We start from the raw sequence: 25,104 nt of genomic DNA, 5'->3' as shown, positions 1-25,104 counted from the left end.
GAAGCGCGTCAAATTAAGACAGGATGAGTTTAATATATTCAGCTTATAGCTAAAGCACTAGTTATAACAATTTCTTAAATCTTTAACGTAATGGAAGACATCAATATCAGCTCACTATAACCTGCAACGTGTACATAACAAGTCAACCCGCGCTGTGCCAGCGTGGTTGATTATAGCCTAGTCACCTTGCTTAGAGTAGGCTCCGAGCCTCTCTGTGGGGACATATAGTGAGCTGATAACGGAAGACATACAAAAACAGAATTGTTAACATCATTTCATACCAACAGATGGCGCTAGTAGTTAAAATAGAACACACTAATGAGTTCACCCACTCACCACTTTCAAATGTCTCTTAAGACTGGAGTTAGTACCGAAGCTGGTGTTGCAAATTTCACAGAGGAATGGCCGCTCGTTCCTGTGTGTGCGCTCGTGCACCTGGACAGTAAACAATGTGTTAACATAATAAGCATAGTGGGAACTGGATTCGCCGAAATAGCGAAGCGATCTCTGCCCATAGATATCCGATATTGCAGATGCGTTGCCTATTCGACGGAGAAGGGGACAAAATAACAGAGAATATTTCCCCTTCCTATGCATCCTCTCTACGTTCAATTCACTTCTCCTTCCTATCTTTTCTTAATAAAAATGGTGCGAAAGCAAAGAAAACTTAAAGTGGGCATGTAGTATTTAACACTTTCAATTCCACTAAGATTTTTTTTATATTAAAATGGTCTCACACGACAACTTGACTTTTTAAATAGATATTTTATGAGATTAATTCTTATCTTTAGCCATATTAAATATTGTGGTTTTACCTGCAAACTGTAAGACTCAAAGAAGCCCTTCCCGCAGTATGTGCAGTGGAAGGTGGTCCCCCTGAGCACACGTTCGTGAGTCTTCATATGCATCTTCAGAAGCTTCACTGATCCAAACATCTTCGGACATTGTTCACAGCCGTGTGTTTTCTCCTGAAATATTATAATATACTTATATGTTATTTTTTAAGTTGTAGTTTTTTTTTTATATTATAAGGCGGTAAACGAGCGAGCGGCCACCTGAAATCGCTGAAATAGCGATGTGACCGTTACCGATAGACATACGCAATTGCATATGCGTTGCACACCTTTAATCCACGGAGGAGAGGATGCACAGAAAGAAAATATCTTCTCTTTCCATGCATCCTCTCATCCATAAAGTCCACTTCCCATCCTTTCCTTATAAGAAAAAGGGTGGGAAAGGGAAAGAGGACTAAATTAGGCCTCCGGGACGCACACTCATCAGACTGTACTTGGAATTGCATCCACTTGACGCCTGTCTTCTGTATGGTCGTGGTATTTCACCGGGCGAGCAGGGATAATTCGTGCGAACATGTTAAAGCGGGCTCTGCCACTAAGTTTCACTTATTTCCAACTAGATGGCGTTGTTTTTTTTCTTGATTACACCTATTTAATTTGACGTATTGAAACAGATTATATTCAAAATGACCATTTATAGAGTCAAACCTGGATTAGCGAGAGTTTAGTGGACCGAGATATTCTTACTAATTGTGATGGTCCTTCGAGACCGGACAATGACTGTGGTCTATAGAAATTTCTAGCTTATCCGGGGTTTGACTGTAATTAACTACTTACCAAATGTGTATCTCTATGCTTTGCCAGTGAATGTGAATACTTGAATCGTTTAGGACAATCACTACACTGGTAGCCAGAGTCCGTTGTATGAGTGGTCAAGTGAGCTCGCAGAGCTATCCAGCCTAAGACTGTTTTACCACAGATCTTGCAGTCCCGCACTCTTGTTGGATGGTACCTGAGTTATATGAAAAAAATACTATTAAAATATAGTACAATTGATATGGATAAGCAAGAGTCATTGTCCCGACAACCTCCATAAGCAAGAAAAAAAATATTATGATTCCTTGAACTCTTGTTCATTTGTTTGACAGTATAAAATTACTAGGAAGTTAAATATAGTAAAAATTGCTTAATACTACAACAGTTCACACAAAAATTATGTTGAACTAAAAAATTATTTGAATTGCAATTGAATTTTAGTGTGGATTTCCACTGATAATATACTAACACAAATGTATCATATATCATGCTTATAAATGTGATTGCTTGGGTGGATGGATGGATGTTTGTTTGAAGGTATCTCCAAGACAGTTGCATGGGTCTAGCTGTAATTTGGCGTAGATGTAGAACATAGTCTGGAAAAACACATAGGCTACAAATTTTCTTTTAATACTGTGCGGACGGAGTCGCCGGCTAAAGCAAATATTTAAATATTTCTTATTCTTATTTTAAATTTAAATTAAGATAACAAAAAGGCTGTAGACATGTTGCATCTGTGGAAACTAATAGTACTAACGGTTTTTAACCTTTTTTTGTTCTACCTTTGTCTATGGTTCTTCAAACTGCCTCTAGCACTGAAAACTTTATCACAGTCCTTGCATGAATACTTTTTTCCCACAGCACTCATATCCGTAACTTCGTTCATATTCATTCTTTGTATAACTCTTGCTTCTCTTCTTAAAGATTTTTTCATCTCCTTCTCTCTTGCCATATCCAACTTCTTCATTGTGCTGAGACCGAATGAATGCCATTTGTGATGAATGAGAAATCTTTTTGGATGCTTGAAGAGTAGACTACAATTTGGACATTCGTAATGTTTCTCTTCATCTAATCCTATAAGAAATAATTAGGTTTATTGTTTAAAATCTAGATTAATCTAAGGATTACTGATTATGGTAGTACTAGTTATTTTAAAAATAAGTAAGTTTGGATGTATGTTAGAAGGTATCTCCCGAATGGCAAGAGATTTTGCTAAAATTTGGAATAGATGTAGAACATGGTTGATTTATTTTTCAATGCAGACAAAACCGCAGGCGATTTATAAAATTACTAGATTCTAAACTGGTTAACAGAAATACTATCCTTAATATAATATTAATATAATAAATCTTTTAGGATAGGGTTTTTAAAATACCTCTATATTATAGTTATTTAAGAATTCATTTTACAGTGATACAAGACAATGTACTGTACTTCATAATATCATAACTTAAAAAAAACAAGAAACATAACATTTGTACCATTTTTTATAACATCTGTTGCCACTTCTACACTTTTATCACTTGCTATTATGTTGGCATTATCCACATCTTCCCTTCGTAAGCCGTGAACATCCTTTTGAAATGGATTAGATTCTGTATCTACCCATCCAGTTTCCTCCACTTTAACCTCAACTCTAGTATTTATTGTCATATTTTCTTTCTCTACTGCACTAATGGCTGTTGAAGTAAGATCTTCTGGCTGCGGTTCACTCTCCTCATCTGATGATGTTTGTTCTTCAATTGTTGAGGTTTGGGACTCGGGTAATGTATCTTCTTTACAAAGCAATGAATTAGATGTGCTATCATCATCTCTTGTATCAATTGTAGCATGTTGTCTGCTATCTACTTCATCTACTTCTTTCATGCTTTGGTTTTCAATTATATTCTTCTGAGATGTTTTTAGGCTATCATTTGAATGGGATTGAACGGGACTTGTGGGTTTAGGGTTTGTATATATATCTTCGGTAATTTTAGTTTCAACTGTATCATTCTTTCTCGTGCTGTTTATAAGGATATTTTCTATTAGTTTAACAGTTGTTTCCAAGCTTTTTCGTCTTGGATCAATTTCCATTTTAGATTTTGTGCTTAAATCTAGATTACAGTCCGCATACTGTCTATAGTTGCTTGGACTAGGGCTGTAATGGTTGTAGTGATTATAATGGTTGTTTTCCATATTAAGATGTTTATGGAATGCTTTGGTGTGCACCTGCGGAATGTGCAAAGACATTTTGCTGTTGAAATTATGTTCTTTGTACTCACTCATATTGTCAGGTCGTTTCATAGAAGATGAAGAATAATTAATTGTACCGTTATCATTTTGCATGTTTAAACCCATAGGTAACATACCATTCTGCCAATTTGTATCGTGAACTGACGAAGAACTCTGCGAAAAATAGTTTGATTGAAAGCCAATTGGAGGATAATTTGGAAACGGGCTCATTGCCGGGTTCATATTTAAATGTGGATGCCCATATGTCGGATAGTTCGGTACAGGGTAATGCGCATTAGAAGTTTCCGTCGATTGCTGCCCGATTTTAGAAAGATTATTTATGTTATTGCTAATGTTCATTGTACCACTCATCGGGGTCATGTTTACTGGCGCGCCCATGTTGATCGGCACTTCGTTTGGTCCATAGGGACCGCTGTTGTGCAACATTGTTGTAAAATGTACACAAACACTTATTTAACGTTCAAACTGTACATTACGCGGTAATATCAGTGTATAAACACTGCTTGAGTTAGCCATTTTGACATTCAAGGCCTATCCAATAATTAAAGTGTTATAAAAACTTATTTAACGTAACTATGGCTTTTGGAAACATAGACAATCCTGACGAATGTCAAATATTCTGTCTATGGATCTTCTTCTGTCAATTCTGACATTTGCCTCTGGTTTATTTTGCATTGCATTTTCATTTGCATTTTGCATTGCATTGATTGTTTTGACGTGCGCGGAAGTAGATGTCTTGGTTGTTTTACAGTCTTTGAATTTAAAGAGTCTTTTTCCAGTACTAATGTAAAAAAACTATGGCTTTAGGGATAATCAGTTAATATTGAAGTTAACACATTTGAGTTAATATAAAAATGGCGTTGAGAGACGTCGCCGAGGAGTACTTTCGTACATTGAACCCATTGGCTACAAAAATACATGAAGATATCACTGAAGCTAAAAATGCATATGAAAACATTTGGGATACTCTGTCTTATAAGGAAAAGGTGATTCATTTTTACCATTAAAACTTTACCATGGCTAGTAGCCCTCTATACTAACTTTATTTAAAACTGTATCTATTTATAAAATAGTTACGTGTGAGCAATACTACTCATTTAGTTAGATAAATATTTACATAAGTAAACGCTGTTTTGCATCTACACAAGAAATAGTACAATATTGCCACCAAATTACTGTTACTTTGGTAGAGAAATAGGTTAATTTCCATTTTCCTCATTTTTGCTTTTAATTTAATTTTAACTCCCAAACATACTTTTTTACCTGTTTAATCATTTTTCCTTTAAGTTTCTTATAAGTCTCAATAAAGTGATAATCTATTTTAAAATGTATAATCATATTAATATTAACTAATTGTTACTTTAAAGCATTATAATATGTACATATAAAAAGAATTGCATTTGCAAGATTTCTTACTCTTATATATTCAAACTGATGATTAGTCCTGCAGAAACACACCTCTAACACTATCATTTTCATTTTGTACAAGTATTTTAAGAGTAAACTATGAGGACAGATGCAATTTGATTTTATAATATATAAAATACTATTTACATAAAAAAATTATATAAAGAACAAAAAATGTGTATTTTAATAATAAATTTAAATATTCCAGGCTGAAATTATAAATGAATCTATAATTAAACCAGATATAGCTTTAAAGTATGCTCTACTTGATACATTAGAGTTTGATTTAGACAATCCACCTAATAATAATGACGATCTGATGTCATTCTTTGGCAAAGAACATGCCATGAAGATTGTACAAGATGAAAACGGGTCATACAGGGATGAGCATTCTGCACCGTTCCTGTATCAGACGAAAAGTCAATTGAATTTATGTATTTTAAACGATAGCAGACAACCAAAGGAAACTAAATGTACCTCACCACCTCCGATACTCTCCGAATTAGCATTATCCCATTCAAAAGTAGTGAATGAGTTGAAGAATGCACTTAAATCGCATGATGTGTTGAAGAATACCTTCAAAGATCCCAAAGATAGAGATGTTACCTCACCAACGGGACTGTTTACGAAGTTTATAGGAAATTTTAAATGTAAAGATGAGGAAAGAGAATGCTTAATGACTGGACAGAATACTCATATAGTTGCATCCTCAGATAATTTCTTTAGAACAAATTTCAAAAGCCCACAAAATGATAAGGATTATCGTAGCAGTGTTATTAAGTCAAATAGTGGTAAGTTTTATATATTTATTACAATCTAAGTGAAATTCTAGTCATATCGTGGATGGTGTATTGTTTTCTCTTTTATTCTCTTTGAAAAGACAGAGTAAACAATGTCTGCACTAAAGTTTTGTTAATATAGATATGTCATATCTTACTAATATTACAAATGTTAATCCTTGGATGGTTGCATGGATCAATGGATGTTTGTTAGAAGGTTTCTTTAGAACAGCTGCATGGATCTCGCTGAAATTTTTCACAGATGTTGAATATAGTCTGGAAGAACAAATAGGCTACTAATAAGGTTTTTTTTAATCCCCCTTGGACGGAGTCGCAGGCGACTGCTAGTTATTTAATATATGTTTTGCGAATAATGATTCATTTTAATGGGACTTTGTTAGGAAGGTAGCTGTTGCATGCGGACATATGGCTTTTTTTTTTAATTCTGTGCTGACGAAGTCCCGGGTGACAGCTAGTTATAAAGAATCTAGAATAATTTCAAGAATATGTTATTATTCACTATAAAAATCATACGTAGATGTTTTTATAATAGGTTATAGATAATTATAAATATATAATTGTTTATGTATGCTTCAATGAGTTACCTATTCAACTTGAGCTATGTTGATATGTTTGTGTTCTCAACACGATCGTATGCTTAGATTCATTACGCGAACTTCCCGCAGTTGTTATGCATACTTATCAATGTTACAACTTGTATTGTTCTTCGTAAAGGAATCTATAAACATATCGTAGTTTATATTATTGAATTATTAATAGCAAAATTGTTTATTTAAATGTATATAGGAATTACCAGTATGATTGGTATAGTGTTGATAACATTTGAAAGAATTAAATAGCCATCCAATCATAGTGGTCGTAGGTTCGAATACTGTTAATTAGTGAAAAAAATTCAAATAAGAGAATGCAATAAAAATCTTTTTATGCGTTTTTGGACTCTTTCAGTATATACAAGGTCGGATTTAGAATCGCGCCCTGGGCGAGATTTTTTCGGCGACCCATTTTTGGTGACGGAGAAAATGTTTTCAAAGATAGGGTATCTTAGGGGCTACAGGCGTCTCTTTTTACTCGGTGCACTGGGCGGTCACCCCACCTCGCCCTAACGCCCCCTATTGAGTACATGTAATGAACCTACATATATAACTAAGGCTATCATGTAATGTTTTTTTAAATGCACACGTTTTACAATTTTAAATTTATTTAGCATACTTTCTTGTAGGAAAATAAACATATTTAAATGAATAGTTTAGTGTGTCATCTTCGTACACAGATTAACATTTTTTTATGTCCTCATAGTCCTCAGGTGATTCACTATTAGATTGAGTTTGTGAGTGGGTTGTGTGTATGACACATCTATAAATAACACCTTTATTATAGACTAGCTGTCGTCCGCGATTCTGTCTGCGAGGAATAATAAACTATTAGTAGCCCATGTGTTCTTCCAGATTATGTTCTACATCTATGAAAATTTTTATCGGGATCCGGTTAAACATTCTGAAGATACTTTCTAACAAACAGTCATCCATCTAAAATTTATGATTTGGTTTGCATTGATCTATAGAATGAAAGCTAGCTCTTTCGAGACCGTGAAGACAGCAGCATGACGTGGTCTACGTATTTTCCTAGGGTCGTGTAGTAGCTTAGTTTAGAGGGTCCCGGTGAGTTCTATTGGAGATTCAGAGACCCTCAACTTGAGGATAGTCACCGAGGTGGTTTTAATCCTTGGAAATCCTACTTCATCTTGTTTTTCCCCCAAAAAGGTAGTGAGTCTTTTGAAGATTTCACCCCCGATCCCAAAAGGTATCTTTTGAGAACGAAAGCAAGAGTTCATATTGGAAAGTTTTCTTAAAATGGATCAAAATTTAAACAGTAAGCGCATATTGGACGGCTATACTCTGTGTCGTAGCTATTTCTTATCAACACTTCAAATGTAGATTCCCAATTTATGTATTTACCACGTACAAATACAATGTATTGGATAACAATGAATATGAACGATAAGACATGTTTATTAGTGTGCTTAAGAAGGTTGCTGATAGCACGATGTGGACGTAATTCTGGTGCCCTACATAGAGTTTGTGGGAAAGACAGAATGGATAACCTAGTTAGTTATTTTCTATCCTAAGTATATTCTCTAGGAATTTAATAAGTCTTAATAATGAGATTTTATGGAATTTGAACATCTAAAGGATTTTAGGGAACATAAGATTAATTATTTTATTTCTATTTCATATTTCTCTACGTAAATATTTGAATATCAGACTGTTTTTTTGAAGTTTTATGCATATTTTGATAAGAGCATTTGCTATGAATAGTACACGAATATAGTCAAAACTCGATAAGAGATGGTCTAAAGCAGTAGTTTCCAAACTTATTTTGTTTACTGCCCACTTTGAGAATAAATATTTTTTTAGCGCCCCCATATTTTCACATATTTAAAAACCAATATAACTTCAAATTAAATTAATTAATTATTGTGACCTATATATGTATATTAACGGAGAATTCTAAACGAAACTTTTACTGTAACCCGCAACTTGAGACATGCAGCGCCCACAAGAAAGCGTTGTCGCCCACATTGGGAAAGACTGGTCTAAGGGATCGTAATATCTTTCTCGCTTATCCAGGATCGACTGTATTACGAATAATTTAAACTCAAACACTTTATACCAGTGAGAGAATGATTTTTATTTATGTAATCAAGTCTGTTGTATATAGCAATTGCATAAGATATTATATATTCGTTAAACGTTCTTTCGAAAGTAATTTTTAATCACTTTAGTATACAAATCCTTCCGAAAGTCGCTTAGTAGCGTTTAACTGGCGCCATTTTGTCACACTTTGCATTATAATTTCACAGTTTCTGTATAAACATATAGTTATCTCTATTTTTTACAAAGGAAATGACAAGGATGGCACGTAGTCACAAATGTAACAAAGATCACGTAGTTCAAATCAAGTTACGATGTGCGAAGAATTAATCTGAATAAATAAGTTAAACATTAACCGTTGGTTTCTGAGAAATTTGTTTGTAAAACATATCGTCATTATCTTTGATAAAACAGATAATACGTTTAAAAATTGGCATTTGGTCTTAGAAATCCACGGTTAGTTAGTTGCAGTACCGAATAATGCGTAGGAAAGCGTGCTATCGTTGTCTTTTTGATGGAGAATAAGTGAAATAGTGACACGTCAATATGTACCAAGCTACACCTCTTTAGAATCGGTTAAATTAGACTAAAGGTGTTCACAATAAAATAGAAATCTTACTAATATAATAAATACTACTGTCGCCCGCGATTCGGTACGCGCGGCATTAAAAATAGATGTTGGCCGATTCTCAGACCTACTCAATATGCTCACAAAATGAGAATCGGTTAAGCCGTTTCGGAGGAGTATGGGAACGAAAATTTTGACACGAGAATTTTATATGTAAGATGAATGTTTAGATGGGTCGATGGATGCAAGTTTGAAAGTATCCCCAGAAGGGCAAGAATCTTGATGAAATTTGGTATACATATAGAACATATCCTGGAAGAACACATAGGCTTCTTAATATTTTTTAATTCGCGCGCGAATGGAGTCGGGGGCGAGAGCAAGTGTTTATATAAGACTGTTACGTGGTCTTAAACTTACATATTACGTTAATTGTATAATAAATGCAATCTTGTAAATTGTTTTTATAAAATATACGCGTATGCCAACGTAACGCTGCGTCCATATTAAATGATGCAATTTCTAAACTAAAGTATATACAAGTGTGAAAACTTATGTAAAACATTCGTATATAAATGTTGTCTCACTTTTTTCAAAGAGATTGAGAGAGACGGCAATATGACCGTTTTTTTTTAAAACTATATGATTCTTTGAAATAACAGATATATTTAGACCCTTTTTGCACTAAGCGGCTAGCTACAGTCCATACTGTCTAATAATCTTAGCCTTGCGGAATAAGGCCTCAATACGATCCACGCACTATATTTTCATACTAGCTGTCGCCTGCAACTCTGTCCGCACGAAATTAAAAGAAATCTTAATTAGTAGCTCATAGAAAAACGGCTTAAACACACGTATGTTTCTTCTTCTTTCTGGTGATAGTTTTTTTTATAAGTTTAAGATAATGTCTCACGAAAGTTTGAATAATTTTATTAGTACCTATGTGTTCTTCCAGACTATGTTCTACATCTATGTCAAATTGAAGTGAGATCCATGTAAAGGTTCTGGAGATACCTACTAACAAACATCCATCCATACATCTAAATTTTGCATTTATAATACTAGTAAGGTGAAAGCGAAGTCGTCAGGCGAGTCGATGGTAATAAATCAATTTTTATATTTAATATGGTACACGTAAAATTTCAGATTTGTCAGAGGAGAATCGTGGTCTGCTGTCATCTAGTCAAGCGTCTTCTGGCACCGACTTCCAGTCAACTGAGACACTCACGGAAGGCACCAGTCTGCCGAAGACAGGATACGATTTTTTGGATAACTGGTAACTCTTGAAGGTACATATCGACGTCAAACAATGGTTTTCTAGAATTTCCAATGAAACTTAGAACCTTAATTCTGCTATTACGCTGTAGTTCTCTAATTACGAATCTCTATATTTTACACCTGTATATTGCTATCCTTTTGATTCTTGTTGTAAGAGACAGGGACAACAATAATGTATGCAAGTGTCGGGACGATGTTTTTCTGTTTAATTAAGAGACATATCAGTGCCCCGTCAAGCCAAAGTATTTTTGGTAGTCGTGTTGCGGAATTTTAGGGTCTTGTGTTAACAATTTTAAAACTATCAGTATTATATTAATCTATCTGGTATAGAAACAAGTTAACCGTGTGTTCCCATTGAAAACAATTACACAAAATATTACCATGTGAATGTCTGATATATTAAGTGTGAACTTAGTATAAGTAGAGATATACTTTCATAATATTGTTTTGTCGTTCTTACTGACCTCTACAAATGAACTGGCTATACGAAGTTGTAATTTGTGCGTATTTGATTTTCGCCATTTTGTCGCTGATGGTAGCGGCTTGTAGCGACGTTGATTTGAACTAATAATATAGATAGAATTGACATTTAACATAAACAGGCGCGTTTAAATCGGAACATATAAATCAGTCACTTCCAAGCAATCGCCTATCCATTTATAGAAATCAGTTTTGTATCCAGTGTAATCGTATGTATTTGTTTTTAAATAATATAATTCGAATTTTAGGGAAATGAATTATAACAAATTTACTCAAATAATTTTACCTTTATAAGGCTGAAATCTCTGAGGCAACCTTAGTGACCAATGGGTCCACTGGCTTTACCTCATTCAGTGCCCTCCTCTACCTCTCAGTTGGAAATTTGAGGGGAAGCCTCGGGGCCGACAGTTTGGCTTTTTATGTTGGCTCGTCAGTACCCACGCAAACGCCTCCTCGGTATAGCTGTCCGTCTCCGAGAAGGATATATCCGATATGGAGATGGAAGACCTATGTCTTTCCCTCTCTTTCCCTCACCGCTCTCTTTCCCTCTGCTACGCTTGTTTTTTTTTAAATTAAATTTTTAATTGATATTGTTTTATTAATAGTTACTAGATAGTATTTAAAATGTAATTAGATATATTTATTAATATAACGCTTTGATAACATACCACTCTATTATATAAAAATACTTATATACTCTTAGTTTATAAGATTACATAATACATCAGTATTGTTAATATTATTGTAATTTTGATTCGAATTCAAAAGAAATTATATATTATATTTATAAATCTATACAAATAATTTCATCCACACCATCTCGATGGCTGGCAATCCACAACCGTGCGGTTTTTTTTTTATATCATAAGGTGGCAAACGAGCGAGTGATCACCTGAAATCGCTGATACAGCGAAGTGACCGTTACCCATAGACATACGCAATCGCATCTGCGTTGCCTACCTTTGATCGACGGAGGAGAGGATGCACAGTAAGAAAATATAGTCCCTTTCCATGCATCCTCTCATCCGGAAAGTCCACTTCCACTTCCCATCCTTTCCTTGTAAGAAAAGGGTGGGAAGGGAAAGAGGGCTAAATAAGGCCTCCGGGACGCACACTCATCAGACTGCACGCGGAATAGCTTCCACTTGACGGCTGTCTTCTGTGTGGTCGTGGTATTTCACCGGGCGAGCCGGGACAATTCGTGCGAAGATGTTAAAGCGGGCTCTACCACTGTTAAATACGAAACTTCCTGCCTCGCACAGCAGCGTTGTGGAATGGTCTGTCCTTGTCGGTATTTCCAAACCGCTACGATTTAGGGTCCTTAAAGAAGCGAGCTTATCACTATCTCAAAGGCCGGCAACGCATCTGCGGTTCCTCTGGTATTGCTGATGTCCATAGAACGTCGTTGAACACTTCGGTGTTCCTGCTGCTCGTTTGCCCCCTTCTGTTATAAAAAAAATTGTAATCTCAAATATATTGCTATCCATTTCATTCCCTTTGAGAAAAACAAGGACAACTGTTATTATAGACGAAAATATTTTGCCGTTTGAAATGTTTTAGTGATGTCGAAGTTACCGATAAACTACACTGGTTTGCGATGAAATCGTCATTTCAGATTTCTTCTTAATTATGAAGATTTTGATGCCCGTAATCTATGTTTATTACTAGATTTTTGTAGTAAGTCTACATTTATTTTTAAATTTTTGGAAAAATAATTTTTTTTTCGAAAATATTTATTTCCAAACATTATAAAATTGTAAAAAAGGGCCATTTTGACAGTATTTCATCCGTTTGCGAAGTTCTTTTCGAACTTAATACTTCTCCGAAAGGATGTAATTCAAGGCTAATATTTTTTTTGGATCAAACCAACATAATTTCTGAAATCTATTTGTTTATTTTTCTTTTCTTTCTTTTCTTTATATAATGTAATTAATGCAAATACATAAAACTTAAACGAGTGATTATTTTACAGAACAGTGTGTTCGATATCGATTTTCTTAGCACTTCACTATTTAAAATAAATATTTAAACTACGAAAATAAGTCTGCAATATTATCTCTTTAACGTATCTCATTTAAACGATATTTTAATTATATAACGTTATTATTATTATTACTAATTTATTTAAATCATATTAATTATATATTTATCTCCGTACTGAAAATATTACCATGGTAACCCGTGAGTTTTAACGTTTTTGCGTCCCGGAGGCCTAATTTAGTCTTCTTTCCCTTCCCACCTTTTTCTTATAAGGAAAGGATGGGAAGCCGAAGTGGACTTTCCGGATGAGAGGATGCATGGAAAGGGAATATATTTTCTTTCTGTGCATCCTCTCCCCCGTCGATTAAAGGTAGACAACGCATATGCAATTGCGTATGTCTATGGGTAACGGTCACTTCGCTGTATCAGCGATTTCAGGTGGCCGCTCGCTCGTTTGCCACCTTATGATATATATAAAAAAACAAATAAGACAAGAAAAATCTAAAGGACATGGAATATTTTTTAAATTTTCATCAGTGAATACCAATGCTTATTTTATATATTGTGGATGTTGCACAGATTATTTGTTTTATTTATTTTTAATAAAAGTTGCAAGTGTCATTTTTTGCTATAATTTTGGTCCAGTATTTTTTGCATATATCTTTGTATCGCGTTTTGTTAAATTGAAATAACACGAAAGACTGTATGATTTTTGCATAATTTAATAGAAATAAAGATTAAAAAAGCTTGAAGTTTTTTTTTAAACCTGATTTTACTAAATATAACGAGAGATAATTGCGGAACAATTTGAAACGAAGAATAATTTTTGCATTTTTAGCGTAAATGATCGTTGTTGCAAGATTAATAAATCATGTAAACTGGAAGGTCGTAAAAATAGTTTTACTCTTTTGTATGTTGGTAAAAAATGTTACTGCTACTATTTGCCCATCACTAGACCTGACTAACATACCAACTTCATAAATAAAGGTTGACCTTTAACCATTAGGCTATTGATAGCCTAATGGTTAAGGGTACGGATTTCCGACCACGAAGTCGGGGGTTCGAATCCCGCCATTCGACTATTGTCGTAAACCATATCCTAGCACAAGCCTAGAGCTTAGTTGGAATGGTTAAAGAAATATTAGTAATGACTGGTTTACATTATGCCAGTATAGTAAGACAGTAGTACTGTTCTCACATGTACTGTTTTGGCTCACTGGCGCCAGTTTTTATAATTTGCGCTTTGTATGCCAGCGCTGATTTTGTGCCCTACTGTAATATATATTCTATAGTATGTTTGGTCACTAAATTGAAACATTGAAACCAGTTTGATTGGCAACATAGAATACTTAAAAAATAAATTATCAACTAGTGCCGCATTCCGACTTTACACGAATACCATTACTTACAAAACATTAAGTAAAAAATCGAGATAAAAACTATGTAATCATTTGAGTATCACGTTGAACTATACACAAATCGTCGATGCGATTTGTCCATTCAGCCAGAGCATAGTCATAGTCGTAATGACCTCTATCCATAGACAGGCTATAAGCTATAGTATTTTGTGCCTGTTTGGTTTTCGCCATTTTGGCGCTGACGGTTGCGGTTGATGGCGGTGGTGAGTTTTAAAACTAATAATAAAGATGGTATTAACTGTCGGGCACTTTATCAGGTTAGTCCAACGAAGAACAGACCAAAACTGTATTTTGTAACCTATCCATTTATAGAGATAAATGTGTAGTCGACATATCAACTGTATGGATTTATTCCGCCATCTTTAAAATCGCATAAATTTTTCTGACGACGAACTTTGGACAAACAGACTGCGAGCGACTGGTTTTGGCGATTAAAGCCCTTCGTGCACAACGCAACGTAAATCTTCAAAACCTGAATTATAATCTGAACATTAAAAGATTTATATTTTTTATTGCTAATTAATATACAAATGTAAATTAAATAACAAAACTATTTGGCATTTAAGATAAATTAGTCATGAAAAGTATTATTAGGCGTTTGTCTGAAAATATTTTAAGACCAAACTATTTTACATTTACATTACATTTGCATTTTGAAATCATAAACGTATTTCAAGTAATTATCGTCTATATTTAGACACAAACTTTTAATGACTAAGTCCAAGTAAATCAGAATTCAAGATGTTAACAATTCTACAAAACCATTTCGGCCACTGATAAATTTCACAATTTTAAATTAAAACACTTTTATTGAAAATATTTGAAGAGAAGGATGTTATCGTGGACAAATTTAACGTAGAAATATAAATATAACATATATTTATATTATTTCCTCAACAAAGTGAAATAATATGTAAAAAAGTTAGTTCCGAGTTTCTAAGAGCGATAGTAAAAGTTCCTAGATAATAAATGCTATAAAATTTCTCCAGGCGCAGATACAAAACAAAAAACAAAGAAGTGATTTTATTGTATTATATGTACTTTAAAATAAAATTACAATTTATCGAATCTTCTTTAAGAGACCACTACAATTTTGTAAAAAAGGACTAACATTTTTAATAGATTAAGAAAAATAATACTTAAGTAAACGAAAAAATAAATATATTAATTTAGGTACAAAAAGAGTGAACCTTTTGCTACACTTTTTTTTGAACTTGATTGTCAGAAACACAGACATAAATCATAGAATAACAAAGCCGTGAGTTCCCACTGTCAATTGTCTCTTAAGAATAAACGTATTTTTATTCATATTTATTATTCTAATATAATATATAATTTGTGTGAATGTGGTTTAAATACAAAACTACGTAACATGGAAAATATGCGTGTTTATAAACGTTAAAAATAGTCGTAACACCGAAAATATTCAAGCAAAGAAAATCTCCGATGACAATATGTTTTTGTTTCTTTTGGTGGAAAGTTACAGTCAGATAATTAGCATCTTTTGCACGAGGCTCACTGTGATACAAAACAACACATGAATTAAAGACAAACATCAACTTGGTTACAAAAAAATGTATATCCTGTAGTAATTTTAACAATGGTAGAGCCCGCTTTAACATCTTCGCACGAATTGTCCCGGCATGCCCGGTGAAATACCACGACCACACAGAAGACAGACGTGAAGTGGAAGCAATTCCGCGTTTCGTCTGATGAGTGTGCGTCCCCAGGCCTAATTTAGTCCTCTTTCCTTTCCCACCCTATTTCTTATAAGGAAAGGATGGGAAGCGGAAGCATGCAAAGTGAAAATATTTTCTCTCTGTGCATCCTTTTCTCCGTCGATTAAAGGTAGGCAACACATATGCAATTGCGCATATCTATGGGCAACGGTCACTTCGCTATTTCAGCGATTTCAGGTGGTCGCTCGCTCGTTTGCCACCTTATGATATAAAAAAAAACACGTAAAAATTAACAATTAAATGAATTAGCGAATAGCCACTCTATTTTTTCTAATTGCTGCCTCCATGTGCATAGGTCAATAAAATAAAAAAAGACTCACTACAGTAATTTAGTATAAGGAATATGTGCAAAAAAGAATACGGACCAAAACTCTGTAAAAATTCTTTTTAAAAATAAAGAAACGCTTTTCGTGTGGGTGTGTGAGCACGAAACACACACAAACACACGTGCAGACACCCTGTATATTTATTGAGATCGACCAATAAGCTTCTTTATGTTGATTGTACTATTTCACAAATAAGATTAGTATCTCCAATAAAAAGTAATCCTGTATACTTAAGAATAGGTATTGTATTTTTGTTTTTATAACAGAAGGGGGGGGGGGGGCAAACGAGCAGCGGGAACACAAAGGTGTTCAACGACGCCCATGGACATCAGCAATACCAGAGGAACCGCAGATGCGTTGCTATTATTTAAAATTGCGTATTAGTTTAAAATGTTCGAATTAGCATTTTGTTATATGTTTTGGTGGCCCCTTAGTATGTGAACCTAGAAGATTTTTTGCGGTCAATAAAGTCCATGTATTAATTAAGAAACGAATGGAAAATAACCGAGGTTGCTCAAGTTTAAAAACAGGTTACAATGAAACGATTCAAATAAATATATTTGATAATGCTAAGGATTTTATTAGAAGGTGACAAACGTGTGATTTGATATGCGCGGGTTTTCTGCACGAAGACATCTGAGTTAAGCAACGGGTTATATTTGCGTCAAAAGCATTTGTAAAGATCTCGAGAAAAAAAATGATAGTGATTGAACAAACCTTTGCCAAAAATTTTATTGTATTTTATAATCGTGTTTTTGGACACCCTGTTATTTTTTTAACAAAGATTTGTCATACAAAAAAGTGTTGTGTATTAAATAAAAGACATGATTCAAATCTTAATATAAACATTGCAGACTTTTAAGGATGTTTGGTGATATGTAGAAACTACGAAGCCCGTCCAAACTAAGCAACTCTAGATAGAGGTGAGTAGGATTTTTGGCCGAAGAATAATTTGGTCTACCGTATTCTCATAGTTTGAGACACCCTGTATATAAAGGATATAGGTGTTTCCTGAAAAAACATGTATCAAACTAATCTGTATATATAAAAAAAGTCTTGTTAGTTACACTATTTATAACTCAAGAACGGCTTTACCGATATGGTTGAAAATTGGTGAGAAGGTAGCTTAGAGCCAGGAGACGGACATAGGATACTATTTATTCATTTTTTTTCGAATTTATGCCTTGAAGAGCTGCTTTTTATTTAACTTACTAATATTATAAATGCGAATGTTTAGATGGCGGTGATGTGAATGGATGGATGGGTGCTTGAAGATGTCTCTAGAACACATAGGCTACACTGAGTTTTTTTATATATCCACGCGGACGGAGTCGCGGGAGACAGCTAGTTTGTGATATTGAGGAGATTTTTATGTTTTACCTAACTGACTCAAGAGAGTAATTTTTTCTCGCACATGTCTAGCCTAAACGACAGGACGGATTTTACTGTGTCTTTGGATTCGTATTCATCCTCTTCCTTCTTGCGTGACACAGATTATAGTGACATATAAAGACGGTTTTTTGTATTAATTTAAAGATTTTTTTTGTACTGTAATAACATAGAGTATGGCCAATATACCGAATGTTAAATGGCTATCATTAAAGGCTAAGCATTGATTTCGGCTGCGATTATACTTGAGTAGCCACAGACCGCTCTTAAAATTACGTACACAAAAAAAACATTTCTTACATTTCTAAGGCATATTGACGTCAAACCGCCGCCGTGGGTCTAAGGCACGTTGACGTCAAACTGGCGGGCTGGGGGGTTCAGCGGTAACCCATTACTTTGATATAAGATACATCGTTAAAGGTCATCGCTCATTAGACCAACACGTAATCATTTGGCTAATTGAATTTATAGACAAGTTATAGACACTGACAAATTCTGATACACCTCAATGTCACCCTTTTGACAATGTCAAAAAAGTATCACAAGGTCTTTTTTTTACTGTAGCTGTCATATTATTTTTTTCTTTTATCCATTAAAATGTCCATGTAGGTTTTATATGTATTTCCTAACAGTACCAACCGATAGCAGCGCCCCTAACCTGGCTAGACATCTATGTTTGATTATGCGCGCGCTTACGCTGCAACTAATTTGGTCCAATGTTGTCTTCGCAACTTAATTACAATATTAATAGTACTTATTAAATTAATTAATTTTTTTGGTACAGTTTTTCACGTATGTGCTTTTCAGGTTTTAGCTCATCGAGAATCGGCAGAGTGCAATTTGTAAACATAACCGTTGTTATTAAAGGTTTGAATCGATGTAATTGGGATATGAAATATTATTTAAATTTAAATCGTAACGTCAGCAACGGACGTAGTTTCATTGACCTGTATCAAGCAGTTTTGTTAGTAAAAAAAAAGTAACTCGAAACAACTTATCAGGTAGTATAAAAAGTAAAAAGTTTATGCCTTGTATCGGACCTCAGTCCGTGTTTATAAGTTCACGAGAATTCCTCTTTGGGTGATGAACTTTCAGTAGTGTTAGGAAGAAAATCCGACATGTCCGGTGTACTGGCGCAACACTAGACTTACTAAAATGTACTTACTTTATATCCCCTCACTAATCAATCTGACACTTGACTTTGCAACGAAAGCGCGCCATTCGCGCCAAAGGATTCTAACTAATAACGTCTGAAAGTACTTATAACCATTTGCTGTGAAAACCCAACGCAATCTTTATTTTTCTAATCTTTATGGTGTCTGTATTTTGTGCCTGTCTACAGTCTAAACGACTGAACTGATATTGACGAGTGAGGTGTCACTCAATTCGTCTTCTTCCTTAGAATGTTATAGGGTATATAACATCGGCACAAAACACATAGTCATAGTCGACGTGAGAGATGAAATTAATACAATAGTTTAAAGAACGAATTCAAATCTCACTCACCGCACTTTTTCTCACTGATAAGTTTTTTTCGATGTTTTCTGGTAAATTTTTCGGTAAGGAAATTTTACATAAAATGTTTAGCCTTAGTCATTGGGTTTTTCGTTTTTTGTTTGTTTTTAAATTATGGTTAGGTTATTATATATAAACTTTATGGTGACTACCAATTTTACACAGGACAAGGCCATCAAAATTTTAGTTATCGACAGGATATATAGAGCTGGTTACCCTACGCGCGCTTTCTTCCACCCACTGTGTGCCTACAATCTGAATACCAATTTAAATTACATTTTATTTAATTAAACGGAGCAAGTTAAATAAAACCATTTAAAATATTGAAAATAAATTTAATTATTTGCAATTTTATGTATCGATTCGTTTCATATTCCGAAGTATTAAGTTTTTTAATTAAAAACATTTTAAGTCCTTACAGGATTGTACGTGCGCACTTCTTCCATGTTATCGAGAGCCTCGGGCAAAATCCTTTACTTTTTTTTTTCGTAATTTTTTAAGTACAAAGACACTGACAACTTCTTTTGTGCCTGTCAGTTTATGTACTGTAAAATATTACTCTTTTCTCTACGTACAATGAACTTTAAATCATTCGTCCGTTGCACTTCGTTGATAAAGCCTCAAAGCACAGCTAAAGCGAAGCGCAACCGATACGAACTAAATTGAACGAAGCTTTAAATTGGTCAACGAACCATTTAGTAGCTTACCGTTGTATTCCGAGACCAAAATCTCTGTATAAAACATATCGTCATCCCTGTCGTTGTTGATAAAACAAAATAACAATATTTATTATTATAAAAATAATTTTGGACTCAGAAATCCTGGTTTACTATAAGTGAATCTAAAGTCGAGCGAACTTTATTTTAGCTTTCTGATCTTTTATTTCATAAGGTATACGATCGAGCGACCATCTGACATCGCTGAAATAGCGCACCACCTTTGTACGCATACGCAATTGCATATGCGTTGCCTACCTTTAATCGACAGGAGACAGAAAGTAAATATCCCTTTAAATTAATATTTTATGTATAAGTTTTAATAATTATTTATGTTTTTATTTGAGCATTTTTGTGCTGAAAGACGATCGCAAGGTCAGTCTTATCAGATGCGGACTTTTCCCTGTTTGTAGCGATCGTAGCACTTATTCTACAATAGAGCTGATAATATTAGTAGTCGTACTTTCGGCTTCCATATTATCCTGCATTTCGATATTAATTAATTGGTTAATATTTGGTTTCTGAGACCGAAAACTTAACTAATATAATAGGGTGTTTGGATGGATTTTTCTTAGACGGTATCTCCAGAACGGTTTAACAGAACACGAATCAATTTGGCATAGATGTAGAACATTGTCTGGAAGAACACATAAGCTTAGGTTTTATTTCGCGCGGACTGAAACGCGTGTGAAAAGTAATCCTTGTAGCCAGCGACTCTGCCCGCGGGAGTTTAAAAAAAATTGGTAGTCTAGTTCTTCCAGTTTGTCTACATCTGTGCCAAATTTTATCAAGATTCGTTGAGCCATTTCAGAGATAACTTCAAACATCCATCCATTAGTAAGATTACCGTATGTTTTAATGTCAATAATAGGTGTTAAAATTCGCGTCCTTGTTATTTTTCCAAAGATTATTCCATTTTGGAAATTCATAGCAAATAAGTGACTAACTTTATACATTTGTATGCAAGTCGTGTGCCGTGCACGTGTAATATTGTACTTAACCGAGATATATATGTCGGGGTTTTTCACATATTCGTTTAGATCATTTCGTGACCTGAATCTAGTGTAACAATTAAAACGTAAAATATTTATTTTAAGTAAGACTGACCGTTGGTTGCCGAGACCGAACTTCCTACATAAAACATATTGTCATCCCTCTCATTATCTTTGACAAAATAGAGATAGCAATATGTTTAGAATTTGGTTTTAGAAACCAACGGTGAGTGAGCATTATACTATGTAAATCAGGTCTATCAACGATAACTCTGCTTAGATTATAAAATAGTAACTCTAAAATTTGTATTCTTACTTATTCAAATGCCATTTTAGTTATTTGTAACTAGCTGACGCCCGCGACTTTTTCCGCTCGGAATTAAAAAAAAAAATAATGTGTAGCTTATATGTATGTACTTCCGAGAGCGTCGGTGGCTCAGTGGTCAAGCACTTGACTTGCAATCTGCAGGTCTTGGGTTCGAATCCCGCCATGTACCAATGTGTTTTTCGATTTCCGATTTACATATGTACATTTATCCGACGTTCTTACGGTGAAGGAAAACATCGTGATGCAACCTGTACATATCTGTGAAGAAATTCAAATATATGTGTGAAGTCAACCCGCACTTGGTCAGCGTGGTTGACTATGGTCTAATCACACTTAACTTAGGGTAGGCTCCGAGCCCCTTGGTGGGGACGTATAGTGAGCTGATGATAATGTACTTCCAGATTATGTTCTACAATGTTAATTTCAGCGAGATCCGTTAAGGTATTCTGTAGATACCTTCCAACATCCATCCATTCAAACATTCGCGTTTGTAATAGTAAGATTGTCACATCTAAACGGCGTCCAGTAAACGACCAAAGTAAACAGACAAAATTGTTTAAAGAACAAAAACTCAAATACGAAAATATCAAAGACGTATACTATCAAGTAACAAAAATTTTCATCGTCTACTGAGTTCTTCTGTAACCAGTCTTTTGCAGAGTTATCGTAATTGGACTAGAGCCGGTGCTTTTTAGATTTCCGTGCCTCGAAAGGATAAAAACGGAACCCTTATAGGATAACTTTGTTGTCCGTCCGTCTGTCAAGCCTTTTTTTTAATTTTTAAAGTAAATCTAAAGTTTTAGCAACTTTATGTCATTAGACTGGTAGTTAACCTTTATCGTCAAAAAAACGTGCGTCATAATATTAAAACTTGACATTAGTATCTTGGAATACTTTGCAATTTAAAATGTGAACGATGAAACAAACATTCATTACTCAGTTAACTATAAGCCATTTACATTTGTAAACTAGCGATCGCCCGCGACTTTGTCAGCGCAGGATAAAATATAAAATTACCGTCTAAGTCCTGAAAAAATCGATACAGCCGTTCCGGAGATTAACCTGAATAAACGTGAATTTGCCGATGGACATACAGACAGACAGACAAATAATTTTAAAATATCAGGAATACGAAATGTGACTTTTTTCGTTTATTTTATTCATATGTATATATTAGAATTTAGGTTGAATTATGATAAAGGCATACTTTTCCTTAAGTTTATAAAATTCCCTACCAATCTTATATTACGGAAAACAATTACTTTGTCAACCATGTTGGCCAAGTGTAAGACATATCTTTAAATATCTTTGCAGATATGTGCAGGTTGCATCACGATGATTTCCTTCAATATTAGGACGTAATATGCATATGAAATTGGAAATACTAAAAACACATTAGTACATAGTTGCGATCGAAACAGGATCGAAACCGTTGCTTAGCAACTGCGTCACTGACGTTCCTTGCATCTTTTAAGAATCTTGCATATCATGTCATTAAAACTGTCTGACATTTTCTTACCTATATGTCAAATCTATACTTATAAAAAAATATGGAGTGTCTTTATTCAATATCGAAATAAAATCTTATTTGATACTGAAATTTTTTTTTCAATCTTTGTTTGTTTCGGATAATCTTCGGAACGACTGGATAGATGTTGACGGGACTTGGACCAGAAGGTAGCCGATGCACGCGTGCGTATATTTTTTTAATTTTTGCGGTGAAGTCGCAGGCGACTGGTATACTATGAGAGGGATGACCAATTATTAGTAAAGGTTATTTGGCAGTGAACTCGCCGTGATATTTATATGGCAAATGTAGAAATGCGCTAATTATTAATTCCGTGTAAAACTTGATTATTATGGATTATTATCTTTTGATCCTGTCTCTTAATTATCTAATTATTGATTCTTCAGCATTTCGATAGTTATTAGTATTTTATTATTACAAACTATTATTTTTACCAATATATTAGTAACAACTGTTCTGATGTTTATCATCAATCTTGCAAATTCGCGTGACAATACGAGTGTTGCAACTGTTTCGCCTCTCAAGAGACATAATGAGAACTGATCGCCAACCTTCGTTAGTCGGAGAGGCACTTTTTCAAATGGGAATGCTTTATGCATGCTCCACGCCCCGGGGGGGGGGGACGCGGTAGTTATATGGGATTTTCTACCGGTATGCTTCCCATACTACACCCCTCTGTTCCTCCTACTCATCATGGCGAAGGCATGGGCACGCTTGCGGTTTCGTCCGCGATCTCGCTTGCGTCAACTGTCGAAGGAGCTCCCTACGAGAGGGCCTACCTACAGCCTCAGGCGCCGGATTCCCCCGTATCCAGCGCTCTAGGGCGTCGGAGAGGCAGCTGAAGAAGAAGATTGCATTATGACATGGTCATTTAAAATCAAACCACTAGTTCAATTGTAATCTGATATTTATTAGATTATTACGTCAAAAGTTAAATTTATTATTCAACATTGGTAATTATAAGTTAGATTCGCAAATTGGATATCATACTTTAATAAAAAATTAATATCTCAAAAATATATTTATCAAAATAAACGAGTTTGTTACGTCAAACATGTTATGTCTAATTGCCCGAATGACCATGAATGTTTTTACGATATGGATAAGTTTGTCAAATCACCACACTTTTGATATGTTCCTATGTTTTAGGGTCTTTGATCTTAGCGTAGAAGCTGTTGGAGCTGAGGTCAGCAGGCATGCGCTAGTATAATAACCTTACTCAGTTTTCTTCTTCCATCTTACTACTATTATAAATGCGAATGTTTGGATTGATGTTTGTTACTAAATATCTCCAAAGCTGTTGCTGGGATCTTGTTGAAATTTGGCATATATGTAAAACACAGGCTACTAATTAAGTTTTTTTTTATAATTTCGCGGGACGGAGTCGTAGTTGACAGCTAGTATTATATAAATATATGAAAATAACTCGGAGAGATAAAGTACACAATGTAGTAGTGTTGCAAACAATGGGGAAAAAATTATAAACAATAATAAAGAGGAAGTTTGAATACCTTCTTCATATAATGCGGGGTAAAAAAATGTACTATTACAGTTGATAGTACAAGGAAAAAGAAATAAATATCTTTGCTAGAGATGAGAGCACTTGTTCTGTGTTCAGAGTAGCAGTGTCGAAAATTCAATTTAACATGATGGTCGCCAATCTCCGATAAGAGATGGCGCTCTTAGAAGTAATATACTTCGATGAGGATACGACAATATAGATGTAAGTAAGGACTGCGAGCTTTTTTTATCCCCCGAAAGGAACTGAAATGAAGTTCTGGGGTATTGGATACTCTAAAGAAGATGCATTAACAATTTACTGACATTTTTAAATAAGTTTGAACAGCTTTTTGAAGATATTAAAAGTCTCACTTAATGTTTTTGACCCATTTTTTTTAAATCCTATAAATAATATTTAAAGATCAAACTTGTTAGATTAATAAACTAAAAATCTTCGTAATTATTTTCAATGACGTCCGCAACCAACCGGTATGACTTCTTTTTAACCGACATCCAAAAGGAGGAGGTTATCTGTATGGATGTATAATGTGATCCGATTTTGTTAATTCTTTTTTATCATCTGATTCCATTCTCTAAATAAATATCACTAATCTATCTCGGGTGATATTAACTCTGATATAATTTTAATT

General features: G+C 34.4%; 2 protein-coding genes across 3 annotated transcripts in view; one reads left to right on the top strand and one right to left on the bottom strand.

Moving 5' to 3' along the window:
- LOC106124721 (zinc finger protein 286A) overlaps positions 1-4,422 on the bottom strand; it is a 9,557-nt gene extending 5,135 nt beyond the window's left edge. Inside the window, exons 1-5 of one of the 2 annotated variants that reach the window (XM_013321645.1) lie at positions 3,092-4,422; positions 2,393-2,684; positions 1,632-1,806; positions 816-968; positions 337-435 (exon numbers count right to left, since the gene is read on the bottom strand). In XM_013321645.1, the coding sequence (XP_013177099.1) occupies positions 337-435; positions 816-968; positions 1,632-1,806; positions 2,393-2,684; positions 3,092-4,268 (1,896 nt within the window). In that variant the 5' untranslated portion in view covers positions 4,269-4,422. The remainder of the gene's footprint in view (positions 1-336; positions 436-815; positions 969-1,631; positions 1,807-2,392; positions 2,685-3,091) is intronic. The other variant, XM_013321644.1, reaches the window with a different exon arrangement.
- Positions 4,423-4,524: 102 nt separating this feature from the next.
- LOC106123968 (uncharacterized protein C1orf198) lies at positions 4,525-11,800 on the top strand. The gene is made up of 3 exons (XM_013320391.1): positions 4,525-4,828; positions 5,458-6,040; positions 10,412-11,800. The coding sequence occupies exons 1-3, from the start codon at positions 4,697-4,699 to the stop codon at positions 10,543-10,545; spliced, it is 849 nt and encodes a 282-aa protein (XP_013175845.1). The 5' UTR covers positions 4,525-4,696; the 3' UTR covers positions 10,546-11,800.
- Positions 11,801-25,104: the final 13,304 nt, after the last annotated feature.

The sequence above is a fragment of the Papilio xuthus genome, unplaced genomic scaffold, assembly GCF_000836235.2.
Source record: "Papilio xuthus unplaced genomic scaffold, Pxut_1.1 DF825946.1, whole genome shotgun sequence".
Taxonomy (NCBI): domain Eukaryota; kingdom Metazoa; phylum Arthropoda; class Insecta; order Lepidoptera; family Papilionidae; genus Papilio; species Papilio xuthus.
The sequence above is the reverse complement of the archived record's forward strand: the minus strand, read 5'-3'. Positions and strand labels throughout refer to the sequence as shown.

What these genes read in the sequence shown, in the direction of transcription:
- LOC106123968 (XM_013320391.1), top strand. Translation starts at nt 4,697, where the DNA reads ATGGCGTTGAGAGACGTCGCCGAGGAGTACTTTCGTACATTGAACCCA. An exon ending in CTCTGTCTTATAAGGAAAAG is followed by an intron (nt 4,829 to 5,457) that starts GTGATTCATTTT and finishes TAAATATTCCAG; the next exon opens with GCTGAAATTATAAATGAATC. An exon ending in TGTTATTAAGTCAAATAGTG is followed by an intron (nt 6,041 to 10,411) that starts GTAAGTTTTATA and finishes GTAAAATTTCAG; the next exon opens with ATTTGTCAGAGGAGAATCGT.